The 22,279-nt window shown below is 34.3% G+C and overlaps 1 protein-coding gene across 2 annotated transcripts in view; it reads right to left on the reverse strand.

Moving 5' to 3' along the window:
* Window positions 1–21,342, reverse strand: part of LOC138696608 (short/branched chain specific acyl-CoA dehydrogenase, mitochondrial-like) — a 35,802-nt gene extending 14,460 nt beyond the window's left edge. The window contains exons 1-2 of one of the 2 annotated variants that reach the window (XM_069821773.1): window positions 21,156–21,342; window positions 7,356–7,512 (exon numbers count right to left, since the gene is read on the reverse strand). In XM_069821773.1, coding sequence (XP_069677874.1) covers window positions 7,356–7,512; window positions 21,156–21,188 — 190 coding nt within the window. In that variant the 5' untranslated portion in view covers window positions 21,189–21,342. The remainder of the gene's footprint in view (window positions 1–7,355; window positions 7,513–21,155) is intronic. The other variant, XM_069821774.1, reaches the window with a different exon arrangement.
* Window positions 21,343–22,279: the final 937 nt, after the last annotated feature.

The raw sequence follows: 22,279 nt of genomic DNA on the forward strand, positions 1-22,279 counted from the left end.
TAATTAGAATAACTTTCATTTCATCATAGCATTATTTATATTTAACATTTAAATAAATAAATAGATAGGCTAAATAAATAAATTACTGGAGAAAATATTATCAGATACAGTATGTGAGACAAAAGACCGGCAAAAATGTGGGTAAAATACGGGAGACCTGGCAACCCTTACTATGCTATAGACTCTACTACAAATTTTCAATTTCTAAATTTAATTAATGTAAATAATTGATTAACTGGCGGACTTACTCGTGTTAATTATATAAGCATGTGCGGCTTACAGCTGTTTCGGTGCTACTTGACACCATCATCAGAGCCTTCTGGGTCTTTGCGTCATTTCGACACCTCTCAGATGACATGAGATGTCGAAATGACGCCAAGACCCAGAAGGCTCTGATGATGGTGTCAAGTAGCACCGAAACAGCTGTAAGCCGCACATGCTTATATAATTAACACGAGTAAGTTCGCCAGTTAATTATTTACATTAAAGTGTTAAAAGTAGTGTGTACGAAAGATTCAAAATGGATTAATTAATGTGTTCAACGTAATTTCATCATTCAGTGAACAGTGTTAATCAACATGAATTATTCAATTCAAGACAACATGAGTTGCAATAATTAAATATTGCTACACAACTGCACTCACTTCAAATGACCCTGTAATTAACTAATTGATAACAGCACAAGCTGATAATAAATCCATTAAGTATACCTATAGGCTTAGGGTTTACACAACTGTACTGACTGAAGAATGACCCTGTAATACTTACTGATAAGAGGACAGGCTGATAATGAATCTATTAATTATGTAAGTTTCATATTATGAAACAAGGGCAAAACAAGGACAACTTTTATTTTGCTTCCTTTCCTATTCTTAACATATCACAATTAAAGTAGCAAGAGGCGTTTTTATAGGTTCTGGGAGGTTGGTAATATTATAGAATGAATGTAATTGCTTTTAACATAAAATTGCTAATGTTTCTTGCTCCGATTCCCAGCAAAAAATTTCTGATGGTAGCAGTGTGAACTCACTCCACTGTTACAGGTATTAAATTAATGTTTCTATAATTTCGCTAACATTTTAGTCACCAGTGATGATATTTATTATACAATAACGAAGTATTACTAAGCTGCTGGACAAATGTTTTTGGCAGGTACAGTACTACACTAATTTGAGCGATGGACTATAAAATTACCTTCGCGCGCACGAACATGCACACGAGTAGCTGTTTCAACTCATTTTCTCATATTACCAGGACCGCAAATTCTAGTCTCAGACAGTAGCCTACTGATTTATAAAATGAATGTATTTGCTTTTAATTTAAGATGATATAAAGGACAGTACATTTAAATTATGGACTGATACTTCTCCATTACTTTGTATTATACAGGGTGTAAGGAGTATGTGTCATTATTTTAACTGATGATTATTCATGTAATAAGGAGCAAAAAATGTCCTCACAATTTTTTTCTAATTGCAATATTTAACTAATTATTAAAGTTTAGACAACATTGCTGGATGGGGAAGAAGGGGTTTACAAGTACACAGTACAGCTGAAGCTGGTATGCAAAGGTACAAAACAGATACTCTGTTTGAATACTGGAGCGGACCAGGACAACTACTGTTTACATAAAACGAGCAGCAAATACAAACTTTCAATCTCATTAATAGAACATTATGGTCAATTTCCATTTTATTTAACAATATTGCCTCATTTTTTTAAATTGTACAGTACGTCTAAAAAGAAAACAATAATGGTTTACTGTACACAATCATACAAACTTTTTTTCTAATGAAAAATTTCAATCTCTCCCACTCCCGTAAAGCAGTATCATTTTAAAAGAAATTTTCTGGTTGTGTGATTTTCGAAACGGGATAAGAGATCACAGTTTCTAATAATCGTTAAGAAACTGCTACAAAAGTTCGCTGATTATTGATTAACTAACCTTCTTTGCTGAAAACATTGACGGTACGGTACATCCTTCTTGCTGCACTTGAATTACAAAGACTTTTTCCATAAATTAATAACATATGAGTATCATGATATTCCTGAACTGTGAATGAGATTGCAAGTTGTTTATCGAATACCTGTACTGAACTGCCATCTGCTCGGCAGGAGACTTATGGACAGGGAGCTTGAACTCAGTCTCTACAGTAGTCAGCTGCATGAATCTTGTTGAACATATTGCCACGTCTCTCACGCCAAAATATTAACAAATTTAAGTATCCAATATTATTTACTTTCACGAAAACGTAATAGAAGACAAAAACATTTATTTAAACTAATATTAATTCTTTGCTAGATATACCTACTGATGTAATATTGTTTTCGTAATTTTATTAACGATATAAGCATTATAACGCAAATAAAATAAAGAAATATTTTTTTCTGGGAAAACTATCAAATTTTGACCCTATGTTGTATGAACATTTTTTGATCCTGTAGACCATCCCCGAATACACTGAAAAGGACGGCACTTATACCCCTTACACCCTGTATATACTGTATAATGAAATCCACAGCAATTCCTTACTTTCGAGATTTATTCTACAGACTGAGCAGTTTAAAAGTCGGTTTGTGGCCCAAGCCCCATGCAATCACGTAACCCTTTTCACCTGAAGTCAGTCATGAATGAGATTTCGTTGGAGTAGGACAGTTGTGTTGTACAGTTATGAGTGGGATTTCATTAGAGTGGGCAGTAGTGTTGTGCAATAGTGAGATATTGGTATTCATTACATAGTGATATATTCATCTCGAAGATATGCATCAAGTATAGAGAGTTGTGGCAGAACAAGGCAAGCATTTTGAAGTAAATTTCCTGGCAGCTTAGACATCTTTTTTTTTTTTCGAGACAGTTGCAGAACCTGTTTTATTAAACTTATGCACTAACTAGATCATAAGACTAATGAATAAATTTTAAATGAACTAAAAGTTACATCAGTGCTAGATAAAATACAAAAACAACTGGCTTGAACACATCCAACAGGTGTCACGAGATTGTCTCCTAAGAATAATGAAAAATTACCAACCTTGGGGAACAAGATGTCAGGGACGATCATTGAAACGACTACTGGACAACTAAGACCAGAACGAATCCACCATTTGGTTTCAAATTCGTGAAAAGTATTATGATGATTCACTAATTTCAATATTGCTTTTCGTGTTAGAACTGGGCTGCCACGAAATTTAAGTGTAAATAGTCGTCTTGTTTTGTCACACAACTTTCTGCACTTGATGTACAGTCTTAGAGAAAAGTTTTGTTGCACAGATAATTTATAAGTCCCAGAAAGGAGGCAGTACGCATGATCAGAGGACGAGCAGCCTGGTTCACAACTAGGGATGCCATGTGTCCTGAAAAAACAGGATTGCCCTGAATTTTATAGTCCTGTCGCTCTTATTTCCGGCAGCCAATCACGTTGCAGGTTGGCTACATTTAAACGTGGGCGTCTTATGATTCGCTGATGATGATGTTATGCATTTCCTAAGGCTCGATAAATACTTAATATAATCGCCCGCCATTTTGGCTCTTTCGTTAGCGTTCATAGAAAGCACACGAGGATGTTATTTGCTGCTCAATTATTTGCTCAATTACAGTGGGTTTGATTTATTATCATAGGAACTACGACATGATAATGTTTAACAGTGCGGCAAATAGATTCCTCGTCTGGTAGCTCGGCAACAAAAGAACAAAAATGGCGAACAATACTACCTCCTAGACTTTATAGAGCCTTCACTTCCTAAGACGTAAGCAAGGAGGAGGAGTCACGCTGGGAATAACAGTGTCGCGACTATAGCTTCAAGAAAGATGTCCTGTCTGAATTTTAATTTCTTGCAAATGTCCTGAATTGCTCAGAATTGTTACAAGTTTTAATAAATTCAGAGAAGAATTATTGAAGCTGTCATTTTGCTCCAGTTCTTGAGAGACAAATTTGTTTATATAACAGTGACTGCCTGAATGCCAGAGGCTCATCCACTTTACACCCCCTTTCCAGCAAACACTTCACTCTTGGTTCTATGTCATTCCAAGCTGAAATGTTTTCTGACTAGCTTTGCTACAGGATCTTTAATAACGTAGTCTTTTGATTTGATCAATGCCTAGAAAGTCCTGATAATTCATTTTTTAACAATGTCCACCCTATACTTCTCAGTTTGGGAAGTTTTTTAATATAACATCTCTATTCATGAGGTAATCGTGAAATGCAACACATATCATGTTCTTTAAAATTGATTTTATAGACATCACTTTAAGCCTATTCCTTTTACACTCTAATTCCTTTCATCAGTGCAATTGCTATCCATTACGGAAAAAATCTTTTCTACACAGGAATTAAGTCCAGGTAAACAAAAATAAAACTGAGCCAGTTTCAGTAATAAGTACGACTGGTACACAAAACATTAATGTAAAATGTAATGTGTTCCAATTTGTAACTGCACGAAATAAATCCATGGCTGCAAAAGGGTTATTGTCAAACACAGGAAGGAGACCCATTAATTGCCCATATTGAGGAATTTATGGAACTGGCCTGAACAATAACCTAGTGTCCAATCCCTACCTTCTCGTGGTGCAGCTGTTACCATTTTGCTTATGCAAAATGAACTGACAGGATGGGCTACCCACCAAATAGAACAGGTCAGCTTAGTGGGCTTATGACCGAGACTGATCCTTTCTCTTTTCTAGTATCAATCTCCCTTTTCTTTCCTTTTACTCTTTCCAATCCAGCCTCCCTTGGCTAACTCTTGTTTTTTTCGACTCTGATGGTATTAGAGCATTCGAGGCCTAGGAGATCATTTCCTCTATATCTATCAATACTTAATAAACCCTCGTAGGTACTCACGTAGTGATGGTGAGGTAGCTTCAATCCTTTAGATTGAGTTAATAAATAATCAAGAGGTACCTACTAGAGTCCTGCATAACCGGTTACGAAAGATAAGAAAAGACATATTACTATTGAAAGCCTGGCGCTATAGACAGTATGCGAAGCTCTTGCATCTTGCAGAGTAGTCCAATGTTCGGTTTAAGGGGACACTCAACTTAAAAATTGTAGAAAAAGTGTCATAGAAATGAAAAATTAAATTTATACTCTAATTTACGTGACAGAACTAAATCAATACGCAGAATTCTTCCCCTATTCATTGAGAAGTCACAGTCAAATGCACAAAGCCAAAAAATAAAAAATGATAAGTAAAAGTGATATTTCAATTAATGATTGATTAAAAATTGAAATATTTTTATTTGAAAAGTATTGGATCTAATGAGCTGAGATTTTGCATGTTACTTTCCATGTGTATATTAAACTTTTTCTCCAAATTTGAAAAAGATTGGTCAAATAGGAAAAAAGTTCCAAAATATAGTTGAGTATCCCCTTAACCAATGTGCGAGTTTCACTTGGTTGGACGGCTCTAAATCATGAAAGACAGATAATATTGAGCCATCCAGGAGTTCCAAGAACCGTTGCAAGGACGCGATTTTCATCGTGTACCTTTCAATTGATATTTCGTCCTCTCTCTTCATTGATTGAAGCATGCATCATGAAACTACAAGCATTAGATTTGAGAATGCTTTTATTTATGTTAATAACCTTTTATCTCCCTAAAAACGATTTAATAGAGAAATAATAATACATCCACTTAGAATAATTTAAATACATAGGCTATATTAACAACTACTCTTTTACAGGTAACCTATGCATTTTGAGTTTAAAGTATGAACATTACAATAGTAAGTGTGTACATATTTGCTCTTCTCTTTTGTAAGTAACTGTCATTTATTTTATTCTTGTATTTGTTTACATGTCAGATTTCATCTATGCATTACGCTTATTTCCTTTGTTGTTACCGGTGTCCATTAGTTGATTTATATATTAGTTATGACGATAAATGTATCAAAGTGTACAATCAATTATAATCCTATTTCAAAGTAACTTACTTACTTATGGCTTTTAAGGAACCCGCAGGTTCATTGCCAACCCCACATAAGCCCGCCATAGATCCCTATCCTGTGCAAGATTAATCCACTCTCTATCATCATATCTCACTTCCCTCAAATCCATTTTAATATTATCCTCCCATTTACGTCTCGGCCTCCTCAAAGGTTTTCTCCCTCCGGCCTCCGAACTAACACTCTATATGCATTTCTGGATTTGCCCATACGTGCTACATGCCCTGCCCATCTCAAACGTCTGGATTTAATGTTCCTAATTATGTCACGTGAAGACTACAATGCGTGCAGTTCTGCGTTGTGTAGCTTTCTCCATTCTTCTGTAACTTCATCCCTCTTAGCCCCAAATATTTTCCTAAGAATTTCAAGCTAACACTTTTTTTAATTAGGAAAAGTAAATTTCCTTCAATTGTTAATGTCATCAGAGTTCCTGTATTATGAAATTCGCTTGGTATTCTGTCCTCTATATCTGTGGTTCTGTCTAGCCAGGTGCAACCGCTTCACGGCCGGATATTCGAACGAATGTCCAACCTCGCCGGTTGATCTGCAGCCGGTCGAATATAAACTGGTTCTAAGCGCAGTTCTGCAGCATTCTGGTACCTACATAAGCTGTAAAAACATCTACTACAGCCCCACTCTTTTTCACTAACAATGATGGCTGATCTCAATGTAAAATGTTATAACCAGCATCGTGCTTTTTACCAATCATTTGTAAGAAGAGGAAATTCATAGTGGAACACGTGTTGTCAGCAAATAGCTGGATACACTACGAAGATAGATAGAAATAAATCCAGTTTAGTATTATTCTGTTGTGCTATTAATACGGTTTCCCAAATATTATCAGTTATTATTGTAGTATACTCAATGGGAAGTATGAAAAGGCATACTGTATGTAGACTTTTCACGTCAAAAGTTCTAAATTTTTGTGTTACTGATATGGAAACCCTATTCACAAGAGAAGAACAAGTTGAGATAATAAAATTAGTTTTGTTTCATTGTATGTCTGATCATGCGCACTGCCTCCTTTCTGGGACTTGTAAAGTATCTGTGCGACAAAGCTTTTTTCTAAGACTGTACGTCTTGACAATGAATCTACCTCACCATTACACAACACTATTATACTCTCTTATGAAATCTCACTTACGATTGTTCCAATAAAATCTCACTCACAAGTAACTGCAGCTGGAAAGAGCATCACGATTTCATACAGAGGAATGTCACTAAATTCATCTTACTTAGGTTACAGGCCAGCTTAGCAATGTTTAGGGACTTTAAAGCTGTCCACACTGTATTAGATACATTCATTTGCAATTCCCAGCAGAATTTCCTTTGGACTTAACAATACGAATATTTATATACTATTTATTAAATTTCATGATATAATGACATCCTAGTTTATCTTATGTCTATTTTATACCAGTTTCTTTCATCATGTTTTCCTCGTCTGTGAATGCCATCAACGATGATGCTGCTCTTGGAGAAGTTGATGAAAAACTGCGTTGGTGACAAACTACCGGTACCCATTTCGACACATGCGAGTTCTCTTGTTTAAGGTACCCATTTCCTGTTTGTATCTGAAATTTCATGTAAATTTGAATTACTGGTAATCTTTATTAACATGCTTATATTATATATTTTAATTGATTTCCTTCACTTTATTGACTTCTTCGTATTTCCACATAGATACCTTTTGATAAGTATTTTAGAACTGATAAAAATTCCAAGTTTTTAATTGGGATCTGCCGCCCAAGGCAGTTTATATTTTGTCGCCCCAGTTTTTACTAGATTAGTTGCAATGCAAACAGTTAACAGGGTATTACTACGAAAATTTTAGCAGTAATAAATCATGTGTACTCGTTTTCAAACAGAGGGGCTCTGCTCTTGAGAGAATTGATGAAAAATTAACAGTCGTACAACATTAACTTAAAAACGTTTTTAAAAAGCTTTAAATGACTATAAAAATAAGTTTTTAAAATAACAATATTTTTGATAAATTAATTTAACGTACTTTTACTACATTGTACTTATCGGAGGAAATGAAATGTCACTATCATTGTCTAGCAAAGAATTTTTGTCCATGTTGTCTACTGTGTCTGTATGATTTTTGATCGACAATATTATTACTTAAGTCAGAAGTAGTGAACACAAAAATGCCAGTTGTTGGGCCAAATTTTTCAAATCGGATCAGAACTGATATTATCCAAAACTTTTCTGAAAATCCCAAATTGAAACTTTTGAGTGTGCTTGATCATACACAATTTACCACCTTTGCAAATTCGCTTCCTGAAGAAATGTTAAATCTAAAAGAAAACTACGAAGCTTATTTTGATTTACTGTATTATCAACAGTGTAGTCAGTCTCGTTCTATGCACTTTCGTCTTTCATGTTTTATGTAAACACGGCCAGGCTTCAGCTCGGTAAATATCCTTATAACTTATGCTACGAGGAAGTTATAAAGAAAATTAAATTTCAATTCAAACGTTCATCAATAAGCGGCTATTTCCAGGAACGCAACTCCCACATATAACGAAAGCAGACTACTGTATTTTAATCATTTAAAAAATCGCATCCCTATGTCAAAATGTCACGCAACACCACTGTAATATGATGGCGTCTTCAACATACATTTCCACTTCTGATAAACTTAAGTGTCAGGAAAGTTACGTGAAAATTTGCAATGGAAAGGAGTCTAATGTTAAAAGGCTTATGGAGTACTGGGAATGGCGTGGAGCTGTGACAAACGCCAATGAGGATAAAGACAATTGGGCACTCAAATTGCACCAATTCAAAAGAGGTGTGGTATAACTTACAAACAGTGTATGAAAGATCAAGTATGACACATATATTTAACTCAACTAGATATTTTTTCAACAGTCGTAAATTTCAATTTACATAATATATGGAAGATTTCAATAATATTCTTCTCATTAATAGAAAACTGAAGGATATAGGGGAAAATATAGACTCATTTGCTCTGATGAAAAGTGTTATCAAAGCTACGAGACACTTATGACACAATACAAGAAGAGTGCACCATCTCCTGATCATGTCAAGGCTGTTCTACTTGAATAAAGTACTTGATGTAGGCTACAAGGTCAAGAGCATAATTCGTTTGTTTTGCTGTCTCAGAAGTGAACAAGAAGCAGTCATGGAGAAAGAAGACTGATAATGTAATGATTTGTTATGACTGCAATGAGGTAGGGCACAAATATCCCGACTGTCCAAAAAGGAAGTTAAATCATTCATGAGAGCCAGTAGTTAGTAATAAAAATAGTTTTGGCAATGCTAACAATAATAGTAATGTCTGTAGTGTTGCCATATGACGCAGAATTCACGAACAGTCCGTGATTTTATAGCATACAAAGAAGGTCCGAGCCGAAAATACGAAAGTCCGCGATTTTGAATGCATTTGGACAGAAATATCGAAAATTGCAATAATTTGTGGGTTTGAGTCGAAATGACACTCAAGTAGATGCTAGATAATACATCTTGCAAACTGAAGAGAGCCTTCTTTTGACCAGGTGATCAAACTGAAATCTCTTCTATCGGACAACAGAAAGGAAGGTTCTAAAGATGCTTCTACACAAAATCTGGATTTTTTTTATCACAGCTGTGTTTCTGTAGAGCAGTACTGAGAATTGTTGAAAGTTGTAGAATTTTATTTCCCTGTATCTGGGCATAATGCCAATGTTGAAAGATTATTTTCTTTGATGAATGCTCAGTGACAGAGGAAACGAACAGATTATCACTGAGGTCAGTAAATGCAATTCTGCAGATACAATATAATACGAAAACTGCAAATCGTAGTGAATTTCACAAGGTCATTCAGAATCAAAGTTTCTTTTCTCTATGCACAATCAATCAATCAATCAATCAATCAATCAATCAATCAATCATGTTTATTTGTCAGAATTACAATTACGTAATTATAGACAGTAGTCAGTAGAAACAGAATTAGATTAAAATGTTAAAATTCAAAGTCTATATGGTTGTCAAAAAATTCATTAATATTATAAAGAGGATTATCTACAAGTCATTTTTTAAAACAACTTTGAATCTAAATAAGCATTCTTAGCCAATATATTAAACATAGATAAAGAAATAACATTGAACCATTTCTTGGTCTTTGTCAACCTGACTGTAGGTTATCACCATTTAATTCGAGAAAAATTCGTTCCGGCACTGGGAATCGAACCCGGGACCTCTCAGCTCTATGCGCTGAGTGCTCTTTCCAACTGAGCTATGCCAGGACACGATTCACGGTGCTGGCCGAACTCCTCTCGTAATGTTTTACGGCCTTACTACCTGCACTTTAGACAATGTAAGTCATGCATGCAGGAACACATATTTAAATGACTTTATGGCCATATTCAACATCAGTTTGTGAAAACTGCTAACAGTTAATACATCACATATTCATTATATATGAGGTCTCGCCTACCTCACTGAATATTACACGACTACTATGAAGTAGCCAATGTGTATTATCACCATTTAATTTGAGAAAAATTCGTTCTGGGTCCTCTCAGCTCTATACACGCTGAGTGCTCTATCCACAGTGCCAGCCGAACTCCTCTCGTAATGTTTCACGGCCTTACTACCTGCACTTCCCGGTGCCGGAATGAATTTTTCTCGAATTAAATGGTGATAATACACATTGGCTACTTCATAGTAGTCGTGTAATATTCAGTAAGATAGGCAAGACCTCATATATAATGAATATGTGATGTACTGACTGTAGGTGTTACAATATAATGATTATTCCTAGTAAAATACTTATGAAGCTGGGATTGAGAAGCATGACTATTTAAATTAATCTTAGTATGGACTAAACTATCATAAATATATTGATTACCGGTAATTACAGTAAGAATTTTAGCATTTACGAAATAAAGTTCGACAATGAGCATTGAAGGTTAAATTAGTAATAATTCGTAATGCTTTTTTATGCAATATTAGAACACTGTTAACATTAGCACTGTTACCCCACAAATGAATACCATAATGAAATACACTATGGAAAAATGCATAATAGGCTTGTTTCAAACAAGTACTATATAGACACAAGAGCTTTTAATTTACACAAGACATAAAGTATATGGGATAACCTTTTACACACAAATGCAATGTGACCTGCCCAAGTAAGCTTTGAGTCTAATGTAACACCAAGAAGTTTAACTTCTGAAATCATTTCATCAGGAACACGATTTAACGAAAATAGTTTTTGCTGAGTTTTAGTTCTATTAAGTTTCAACTCGTTGGCTTCAGCATCACATAAATAGGAATCCATTAATAAAGACAGATGATGTCTGTCATATGTAGTAGACAAAAAGGAAGTGTCATTAGCAAAAAAGGACTGTGTCACAATTTATATTAAAAGATAGATCTTTTATCATAATAAGGAACAGTAGAGGACCCACAACAGATCCTTGAGGAACTCCAATATTAACATTTACCGCATTAGAAAGCTCCCCATTAATACATGTAATTTGAGTATGATTATTTAGATAAGATCTAATTAAGTCCAATTTTTTGGCTCTGACTCCCTAGAAGTAAAGTTTGGAACAAATGATTTCATGAGATACACAGTTAAAAGCCTCGGACAGGTCACAAAGTGTAGATATAGTACTATCATGCCTCTCAAAACTAGTAACAACAGACTCCACTAAATAATTAAATGTATCAAGGGTGGATAATCCTGATCGAAAACCATATTGTGAATTGGAGAATAGACTACTAGGTTCAAAATACACAGTTTTTAGAAGTATGAGTGGCACTGAAGTAATGATACACAGACTTGAATGGTCTGCTGCTAAAATAAATGGTAATAATTAGACCTCAGAACTTTATGCAATTGCATATTATTTTTACTGATTTGGCATATTGAAAAAGTAAAAGTGGATTTTTGCCGATCATGGTTTTTATGTTCGATTGAAGCCAACTTTATTTTGCATAAATGCATATTTCAAGAGTTTTCCCTTTTAAATGCACATATATATTTTTCTGCATATTTAAATGCATATATTAATATTTTTCCTTGTTTTTCCCGATTTATTATCTAATTTAAAAATTTCTCTCTAATAAAAATACAAATAGGCCTAATTCTCAAGAAATATAAAAATTATGTGAGAAATAAAAGCAATAATTAGTTAATTGCTGTTGATGGCATGAAATTGCTGTGACGACAATGGATACTTCTCCCCAGAGGCTCACATGCTATCACAGAGCTAACTCAGCGGACATTGAGAAAGGTTATATTGTAATATTTGATAAAAGGAGCTGTAAAGTGTATGATGAAACCTTGATAACTATAGATGTTATACCGGTACCTGAGTTATTACGATTTCTCAGAAATGGTCTCTATATCATTGATCAATATGACTGTAGAGCAAGTGCTGGATTTAACTATAAATATTTCAGATCATATAGCCTATTTAGGTACTTTAAATTGTAAAGGTTTAAATTTACTTATTTATATGACTTGTTGGCTCTACATATTTTCTAAATTAAACTGTAAAGATTTAAATTTACTTAAGGGAGGTCTAGTGAAAGGGCTATCTTTTGATAAAGGACATTTAGAACCGTGTTAGGCCTATTATAATTATGTCTATAACATCAACAAACTATTACCAGATTTCTTAAATCAGGTGTAAAAGGACAGAAAAGCTACTAGGATTAGTTTACACACACACACACAGGCAGGCAGGCAGTATGCACGCACGCACGCACGCACGCACTCCCCCTCTCGCGTGTGTATTGCACTCATATGTGTTGTGTGGTTTGTTCTTCTGCTCCACAAAGATACTTTGGATTATCACAGATTCAAAATCATCGATAAATAATCCTTGGTGTCCTTGCAGAGCAGAAGAACAAACCACACATCACATAGGTGCTAATATATGAGAGAAACAAGGTACAACTGCAAAGAGATAAACTAAAGACTGATCTAAGACAAAATGGTGGCTTATGGCTCCCAAGCAAGAAAGAACTAGTTCACAAATATGAAAAATTGTTTGCACAGTTTGTCGCAACAACAGACTTTGATGCATTGTAAATACTTAAATAGTTTATGCCAATACTAGTTGTGTGAGTGTGTGGGTGTGAATTGAGATTTTGTAAATAATTGTAAGTACCATACTGGTACTGTTAGCATAGATAATTGTGGTCGAAATAAAATGTAAGCAGATTTAAGTCGTAAATATCATACATATAATACAAGGAAAAAGAGATATAAACTTATTCCAATGACAGAATAATAAGGTTAAAATATAAGTAACAATATGTTATCTGTAAAAGTTTACTGGTGTAAGATGTGTATTTTACTTGAGAAAGTTGAATTGTAAAGATTTAAGTTATGTAAGTGTTATTAATAGCATGTAGTATTACTCAGTAATGGAGCATGCGGAATGATTTAAAAAGAAAACACACACACACACACACACACACACACACACACACACACACACACAGAGGGAAAATAATTATAATCAAGCACTACAAGGCCTATTTTTCACAGTTGTGTTAGGTATTTATTTTACCATCCTGCAAGATTATGAATATATAGAAGCACCTTTCACCATTGCAGATTCTGTTTATGGCTCTACATTCTTTATTGCAACAGGTTTCCACGGATTACATGTAATTATTGGAACAACCTTCTTAATAACATATTTTTAATATCAGAAAGTAGTTTATTTAAAATATTAGTTTTGGGAATTAATGAAAAGCTGTAATCTTTTTTCTTTATTCAAGAGGAGTTACTGCCACTTATGGAACTTGTTTTCGAAGATACTTTGAGCTAAAAAGTCATGTAAACATGGGTCATATTCTCAATATTTTCAGAGTTACACTAATTTGAAGTTGTTTATAAAATAACTTTGTTAGTGTATTTAGTTTTAGTTTTAAGGGTAAAAGAATATTACAAATAGAGAGTTAACTATTCAGAAGTATCATTTCTTTAAGTGGCTAGTGTTCTGAAGCTAAAAATGTGTTATGAATTCCATAGTTGCTTCGTACAGAATTTTTTTTTTCGATTTTTAACTACAAAAATTACATTTTTCTTAATTACTTATCTTACGTACTAAGAGCAACAAATTGTTCCAAATAACACCACTCTTGTAAACCAGGATGTAAAAAAATCGCGATTTTTATTTAAAAAATGAAAAAACAATGATTTTTTTTATTTAAATCAGATTTATTTGATGAAAAATGAAGAATCAATCTACATGCTGTGTTTTAACAATAATTTGAATTGGGATAAGATACATTACAACATATTTCTGAACCAGTCTTTCTGTCTTAAAGCTGAATGCAACAGAAGGAACTTTTTGTAGCATAACAGAATTTTGCAACACTACTCTTTCTGTTTTTCACTTGTTCAGACGACAAAGTGAATAAGCTGACTTCGCTTAATTTTCAGAGATGGTCTCTCAGTGGATAGATGATCCGTAACTATTGATCTCTCTTGTTTTGATACTGAAGGTGCAACCGTGAACTACTGGATCTGTCTTTAAATTTTTATCTTCATTGTCAGCCAATGGAGTAGGACTAATCCTAATTTTTTTCTTTATTTATCTTTAATGCTGTTACATTTTTGAATATGTAACTTCATTATAGCAACTAATCCCTGCATTACTAAATCATATGATTTACATTTAGTTTTCATGCCTTTTCCACTTGAAATGGGGGGGGGGGGGAATCTCCAAACTGAATCAAGTTTTCGGCCTGGATTACTCATTTTAAGTTAACAGCAACGTTCTTGCTACACTTTTACAAGGAGAACAACTCATTATACTCAATAAAGTCAAAAAGAAAAATGTCATAAGATTGAATAACATTTTTCTTTTTGATTTAGTACTGGACTTATTGGAACTTTGCCAAAATGAACTCAAAACTCAATAAGTGACTCTTCTTTTAGATTAGCAAGTTACTAGCATAGCTAGTTACTACTAGATGCTAAACTCAAAAAATGACATAAAACGAACTGGAAAGAAAAAAGCAGCTGTTTGAATTTGAACAACAATGGACTACAAGATTAGACAACTATAAGAAAGCAAACTGATTTTAATTATTTACGCATTAGAATGTCCTTGTTAACATATGGGATGTATCTGTAAATTATCACTTCAAAAATTAATAATAAACATAATTTAAAAAATAATTCACTTATTATCACAAAAAAATTTGATTAAAATCATGATTTAAATCATTCCAGCCTGTTGTAAACTCTTTAAAACTGTACATTAGGATGTAAAATTTAACTGTAAAGAATCAAGTCGCTGAAAGTTGTGTGATTTGTAACATTTGTTGTGATAAATTCGTAAGAATAATGCAATTTTTAGTGAAAACCTGAAGGAAAAAATTCTGTACAAAGCAACTAAGGAATTAACAACACATTTTTTGCTTCAGAATACTAACCAATTAAAGAAATTATACTTCTGAATAGTTCACTTTTTATTTGTAATATAAAACAGAATAGGTCTACTGTATGTATGTGTTAGAACAGAAATATTTAGCACAGAATTGGAAACAGAAACTACAAGAGCATGTAATACTTTTAAATAGTTGGGCTCCATCTTAACTTCAAGAGGTACATGTAATACAGATATAGAAACTAGAATAGCTGTGAGAAAGAAAGCAACAAAAACATTACGTGAGTTGATATGGAATAACAATGTTAGTTTAGAAATTAAGACAAGAATTTTTCACAGTATAATAGAAAGCATTGTTTTATATGGGGCAAAAATGTGGACAAATACAACTAAAATAAGAAATACAATTCCAACAGTAGAAATTGACTAGCTTATATGAGTAGATGCCTACAAGATACAAGAGAAGACAAATAAGGAAATGAAATAATCTGGAACAGAATGACGTTACTTCATAGATTACCAAACTTTAGACAATAGAGCACTACAATGGTATGGATACATCCAAAGAATGCCAGAGTATAGATGTCCCGCTGGAAAGAGGGGAAAAGGTAGACCTCCCTTAATATGGGAAAAAATATATTCAAGTAATGGATGAGAAGGGACTGCAAATAGGAAACTGAAATAACCGAAGGCTGTGGAAACTAAAAACGGAAACCTCCTAAGGAGGAAAAGCCAAAGAAGAAGAAGGAAAAGTTACCGTCATTTGCTATAACTTGTCTATGATTTTAATGAAGTTAGAAATAAACACTGCCATATCGTATTCTGATAAAATATTAGGGGAGGCCAGGGAAGCAGATACGATAAACTGAATTTAGTCTAATTATATTGAGGAAATAATGACAAAATTTGATATGGAAGGCTGTAAACCCATTAGGATCTCCCATGGAAACAAACTTAAAACTTGAGAGAGAAGATTTAATTGTGCAAAAAACTCAAACTACCAGTACCAAGAATAATTGATGCTCTAATGTATCTTTTAGTTTGTACAAGACCAGCCACCAACTTAAGCGAGTTTAACAAGTCTAAAATACATTTTCTGCTGTAAAACGTGTCTAAGATATTTAAAAGGAACAACATTATTCTGTATGTCACATCAAAAAAACTGGTAAAGTGAATGTATATGTCGATGCAAGCCACAGACACTGTGTAAGCCAACTGGGGTAGCTCAGACAATAGCAGGTTTGCCTGCTGATCCAGAGTTGCGTTTGGGCGTGGGTTCGAATCCCGCTTGGACATTATCTGGTTGGGTTTGTTTCGATGTTTTCTCTAACTGTAAGGCAAATTTCAGGTAATCTATGGCGATTTCTCATCTCGCCAAATACCATCGTTATCACCAATCCTATCGACGCTAAATAACCCAATAGTTGATACAGCATCGTTAAATAACAAAGTAAGAGAAAAAAAAAGAAGAGAGACTGTCACTGATGGCTGCTCTTACTCTGAATACATTTTGACCATGTAATGGATCCATTAATTGAATTCCGCGAAAACATGCTACAATAGCACTCAATTCCACTGAAGCTGACTACATTGCAATATGTGAGGCTAGTAAGGCTATTGTGTTTGTGAAAAGTCTCAAAGTTCTAGGACAAATTTCAGTTTTCAGTGATAATCAAGGAGCAGGAAAGCTAGTTGACAATCCTGTTTCCCATAATCGGACAAAATATATTGCAGTGAAATATCCTACATAGGAAAGCTATCTCAAAAGGGTATAGGCCTATAGGAAAGGTGGAATATTTGGCTGGAGTAGAAATGCCAGTAGATATGCTCATCAAAATTCTAGGGTACGTAAGTGTGTTAAAATGATAGATCTGGATATACAAAATATCTACCATATAGGGCCTACTTTGTCATTAGATTAAGTGAGGGTGTTGTAACTATAGAGGGGGGGGGAAACACAAAAGAGAGAGAGAGAGAGAGAGAGAGTGTGTGTGTGTGTGTGTGTGTGTGTGTAGGTATATATATATATATATATATATATATATATATATATATACTGCCTACTGAAGGATGCACTGGAAGGAATGGTGAATGAGAGAAGAGTTCGAGGTAGAAGAAAATATCAGATGCTAGACGACATTAAGATATATGGATCATATGAGGAAACAAAGAGGAAGGCAGAAAATAGGAAAGACTGGAGAAAGCAGGGTTTACAGTGAAAGACCTGCCCTTGGGCAGAACAATAAATGAATGAATGAATGAATATTGGTACTGTCAGAAAGAGAATTTAAAGGAATTGGTTGAGTTACTGGCTGAGAAGAAACTGCCTACTGAAGGATGCACCGGAAGGAATGGTGAACGGGAGAAGAGTTCGGAGCAGAAGATATCAGATGATAGACGACATTAAGATATATGGATTTATTTTATTTTATTGGGTTATTTTACGATGCTTTAACAACCTCTAGGTTATTTAGCGTCTGAATGAAATGAAGGTGATAATGCCGGTGAAATGAGTCCGGGGTCCAGCACCGAAAGTTACCCAGGATTTGCTCGTTAGGTATATGGATCATATGCAGAGACTAAGAGGAAGTCAGAAAATAGGAAAGATTGGAGAATGCTGGATTTGCAATGAAAGACCTGGCCATGGGTAGGTATGTATTGGTACCGGTATTGTATAATTCTATGCTCTCTGGAATCTATTGTTATGCCATAGAGCACTATTATGATTCTTCCTTCTTCCATGCTGATTTTTGTGTGATGAACTAGGACAATATATAAAAATATTCTGGAATAAAATCAGTTCATATTCACAAATTTATTTTATTCATTGTGCTGAAGAAAATAGTGTCAATAATCAGAAGAAAACCAAAAAATTACAGAGGACTCAGCTTATCAGTACTTTCTTCTGCCTACAAGATAAGGCAAAAAAACAACATAATGGAGGTAGTATGTACTCTTAGTACAGCAAACAGAATTCAGAAAAGGAAGAAGCTGCATTGGCAATGTAGGGAACATAATTTAGAAGACATCTTTTAAAAAATATAAGTATACCACGACATTTAATAAATATTAAAGGTATGCTAGAACAGAAATAAAAATCAATCAAAGAAAATCAGTATTATGGTTATTGTGGCATGAGACAAGGTTGTACTCTAGCAACTACTCTTTTTAATTTGTTGAAATAGGTGAAGTTGCTAGAATTTGGCAAAGTAGAGTGAGTGGAGGTATCAATGTAGTGGAAACAATGATGTTTGCAGATAATGTGATTTTACTGCCCACAAATGAAGATGATTTGCAAAGAATGCTTCACTGTTTAAATAATAAGGCCAAAGAATTAAATGGAAATATCTGAGGGGAAGGAGGGGAATATGGCTTTAAAAAGAACATATCCCATTAATTAGATCTAAAATAATTATAGATACCAGTAACATTGTCATAGAACAAGTTAGCATTATCTCGTATCTAATTCTAGCAGGCCTGTACATAAACGGAAAAATAAACAAATTTATGTAACAGAAACGTTGCAACACATTAAAACAGAAAGCTTGGAAAGACTTAATACCAGTAACAGAACTACAGTACCGTATATAGCCTAAATCTACGGCAGTATGTATCATTACATATACAGTGAAACCTCTCATTTATGGACATCGAAGGGACGTAACAATCTGTCCGCATCTGGGAGGTGTCCTTTATTGGGAGGGAGGCTCTCCAATCTAACTGTAAATTTATAATATGCATTATGTATCCTTTCACACTTTAAATGAAATGTATTACTGTAGTTTAATTCTAAATACAGTCTAGCAACTTAGAACTACCGTAGATAAGACCGGAAAAGGAAAATACAGTACTGTGCCATGCAATTTTATTCTAGGTCTACAGTTATGCAGTACTGTAATTTACAGTTTGAACTTAACCTTTACGTTCAGGTGCCATGTCTCTCGAAACAGTACAACTGATTGAAGTGAAAAGAATAATCCTACTAACCCTAATCATGTGTTGAATACAATTTCACGATCGCGGAAACCTTGTACCCATCAGACAGGTTAAATTTTATAACTTTGTTTATCCACCCACTTCCAGCTAACAAGGGGTAGCCGGCTGGGCTAGTGGTAGTCTACGAGACCCTTATCGCCTTCTTTCATGTTGAGGAGTTTCTGTACAGTTCTCAAACTCTAAATTTTCCATTTTTGTAACACATTAGGTCCTGAAATCCAAGTTCTGTCCGCAGTCAGGAGGTAAAGCAAACTTTAGGACTGTGAAACAGCTGTCTGTGTTCGTGTCTGAGAGTGTCCGTAAACGAGAGTTAAATTTATTATTATTTCTATATTATTTCAGTTGGGACATAAAAATATGTCCGTATATGAGGAGTGTCCGTATCTTGGAGGCATCCGCAAGGAGAGGTTTCACTGTACATAAGAAAATGGGCAATGGCTACAAAACATACATCTACAAGTATGAATTTGAAATATATGAATCAAATGAAACCATTAACGCATAGCCTACAGAAAAATTTGTGAAAAGACATAGACAGAATAACAGATGACAATACCTAACATATACCCATAATCAGTGCTGTCATGGTAATTTTTCTCTTAGTCATACCCCCCATCCCTTGTTTTCTCCCTTGAAATATATTTTACTCTCCACTCTCTATCCCTCTGACTGTCATTTAATGATTTTTTTTTATATTAAAGAAGAAGTAAAGAAATTGTGTTGCTTTACATTTTAATTGTAAAACAAGTTTGATTTAAAGAATACAGTCGGCCTCGGTGGTGCAGTGGGTTTAGCGCTGACTTTCTATGCTCGAGGTTGCGGGTTCGATTCCGGCCCAGGTCGATGGCATTTAAGTGTGCTTAACTGTGACAGATTTATGTCAGTAGATTTACTGGCATGTAAAAGAATTCCTGCGTGACAAAATTCTGGCACACTGGTGATGCTGATATAACCTTGGCAGTTGCGAGCGTCGTTAAATAAACCATAATTTAATTTAAATAATACACCATGTAACCCCACCGCAGATGCACACTTGTCTCAATGAATCTTGGAGTGTATATTTGCACCACTTCTTGTTTTTCAACCATTATTTTATATAATTCTGGATTCCAGTGCTGCAAAGGTAGACAATTTTTGTTCATGAACATCAAACAAAATACATTAGGAACAGCAAGAGATGATCTAAGATCTCTACTGATCTCAGCGTACAAAACTTAGGCACCCATATGCCTTATGGCGCAGTAAAGACAAAATTTTCTTTTCCCCCCATACAATTCATTAAAAAATTGTAGTTTCCCATACGTTGTATGGTCCCATATGGCCTCCATGACAGCACTGGTCATAATACCAAAACACCAACTTAAAGACAGAAGATGTCTGGGTCGACCAAAGAAGAGATGGTCTGAACAATATGGAGCCGGAAGGATTACAATCTATGCCTGAATGGGCTTTTCCTTGAATGTTCATGCACATACACGAGGTCACCTTTTAAATAATTCTAATCTACTTAAATATGAAATTTCATCAGTACCACAGTTATGTGAGTAAACAAACTGTAAGCTGTGGGAAAACATGTGCTACGCTGGCAACAGGTGGTCCACAGTCCCATAATAAACTTCATATTTATCAGGAAGATATTAATGTACAATTATTTTCCACTTCATGCAAATTATTCTCAATATAGAAATTTTTCGGATTTATACAGGCTTGTACGGACAATAATTTTAATGTTTTAATTTCAATAATATTTCATTTTGCGCACTTGTCAATTTTAGAACTAATTTAAAATGTATTTCTTGTTACGATTCTATCGTTTCTCGAATGCTATAAATATTACAGTACTTACATACCCATTTAAGTAAACTAGTTCTTGATTTCAGCATTTTTTATAATTGAAAAAAACTGTCAAAATGTTTTCGTGGATCACGCACGTACCCTACTGCGACAACGAACGCGTTATGCACAGCCTCCAGATGACAGTGAGCCTTGAGAACAATCTTTATAAATTACGTAACTTGTTTGTATCTGGTGTCTGTTTTTCAAGGCTTTTCAGTCTTCGAGATATCGATATTATAACCTTCATAAACACCGACAGGTGGCGGAACATTTAAGTTCCATACATAACGGTTATATAGGTATTCTATTTCTATTTGTGTTATACAATTAAAAAGTGCGCTCAAATAAAGATAATTCCGTGGAAAACATTGCAATTGAATAATTACTTTTTAACGCAACTGAGTAATTTACTTGGTATCTAAACTGAGCTTTATTTTACCGTTCATAGGAACCTAAACAATGCCTTTATTCACAGCATTGAATTAAAAGTTTTTGCGCGATCGTGTTTTTTGTTGATTTACAGATATTGTTGTTAGGCCTTGAAAGTTAGAATTCCCACACAGAAACTTATTGCTACGGAAACCATTCTTCATAATATAAATCTGAATTGCTACCACTGAGATTTTTATTTTTTTTACGCGGTTTTTTTAATTTTCTCTACGTGCACGATACAGGTTTTCTCAAACTCTCGGTAAACAGTTCAACAAAAATGAGTGCTTTAAACTATGAATGCGTGCGCAAGGTAATTTAGATTTCAGAACTGGCTATTTTTCATGTTCAATTTTCTCTCTTCTCGTCCATCCATTTCCTATAATTTTCTAACCATCTTGCTACCACTGAGATTCAATCCTGCAAGTGTCCTTGAATACAGTGCAGTTTTGCGAAGGCTTTGGAATAATATTGCTCTGACTTTTCAATGCCAAATATATTGTATTTGCAATTTTAAAAATATGATCATGCAAAATATGTACAATACACGTTTGTGAGGTACATTACAAAATCTCTGTAATTGAAATTCTCGTTCAGTTCGTTTTTCAAACTTTTCCTCAACATTGTAAATAAAAAAATTAAAAAAAAACTTCCCAACCTTGTATTGTAATATACTATCTTAACTCACAACTGTTAATTTTTAAATCAC

This window comes from Periplaneta americana, chromosome 3, assembly GCF_040183065.1.
Source record: "Periplaneta americana isolate PAMFEO1 chromosome 3, P.americana_PAMFEO1_priV1, whole genome shotgun sequence".
NCBI lineage: Eukaryota > Metazoa > Arthropoda > Insecta > Blattodea > Blattidae > Periplaneta > Periplaneta americana.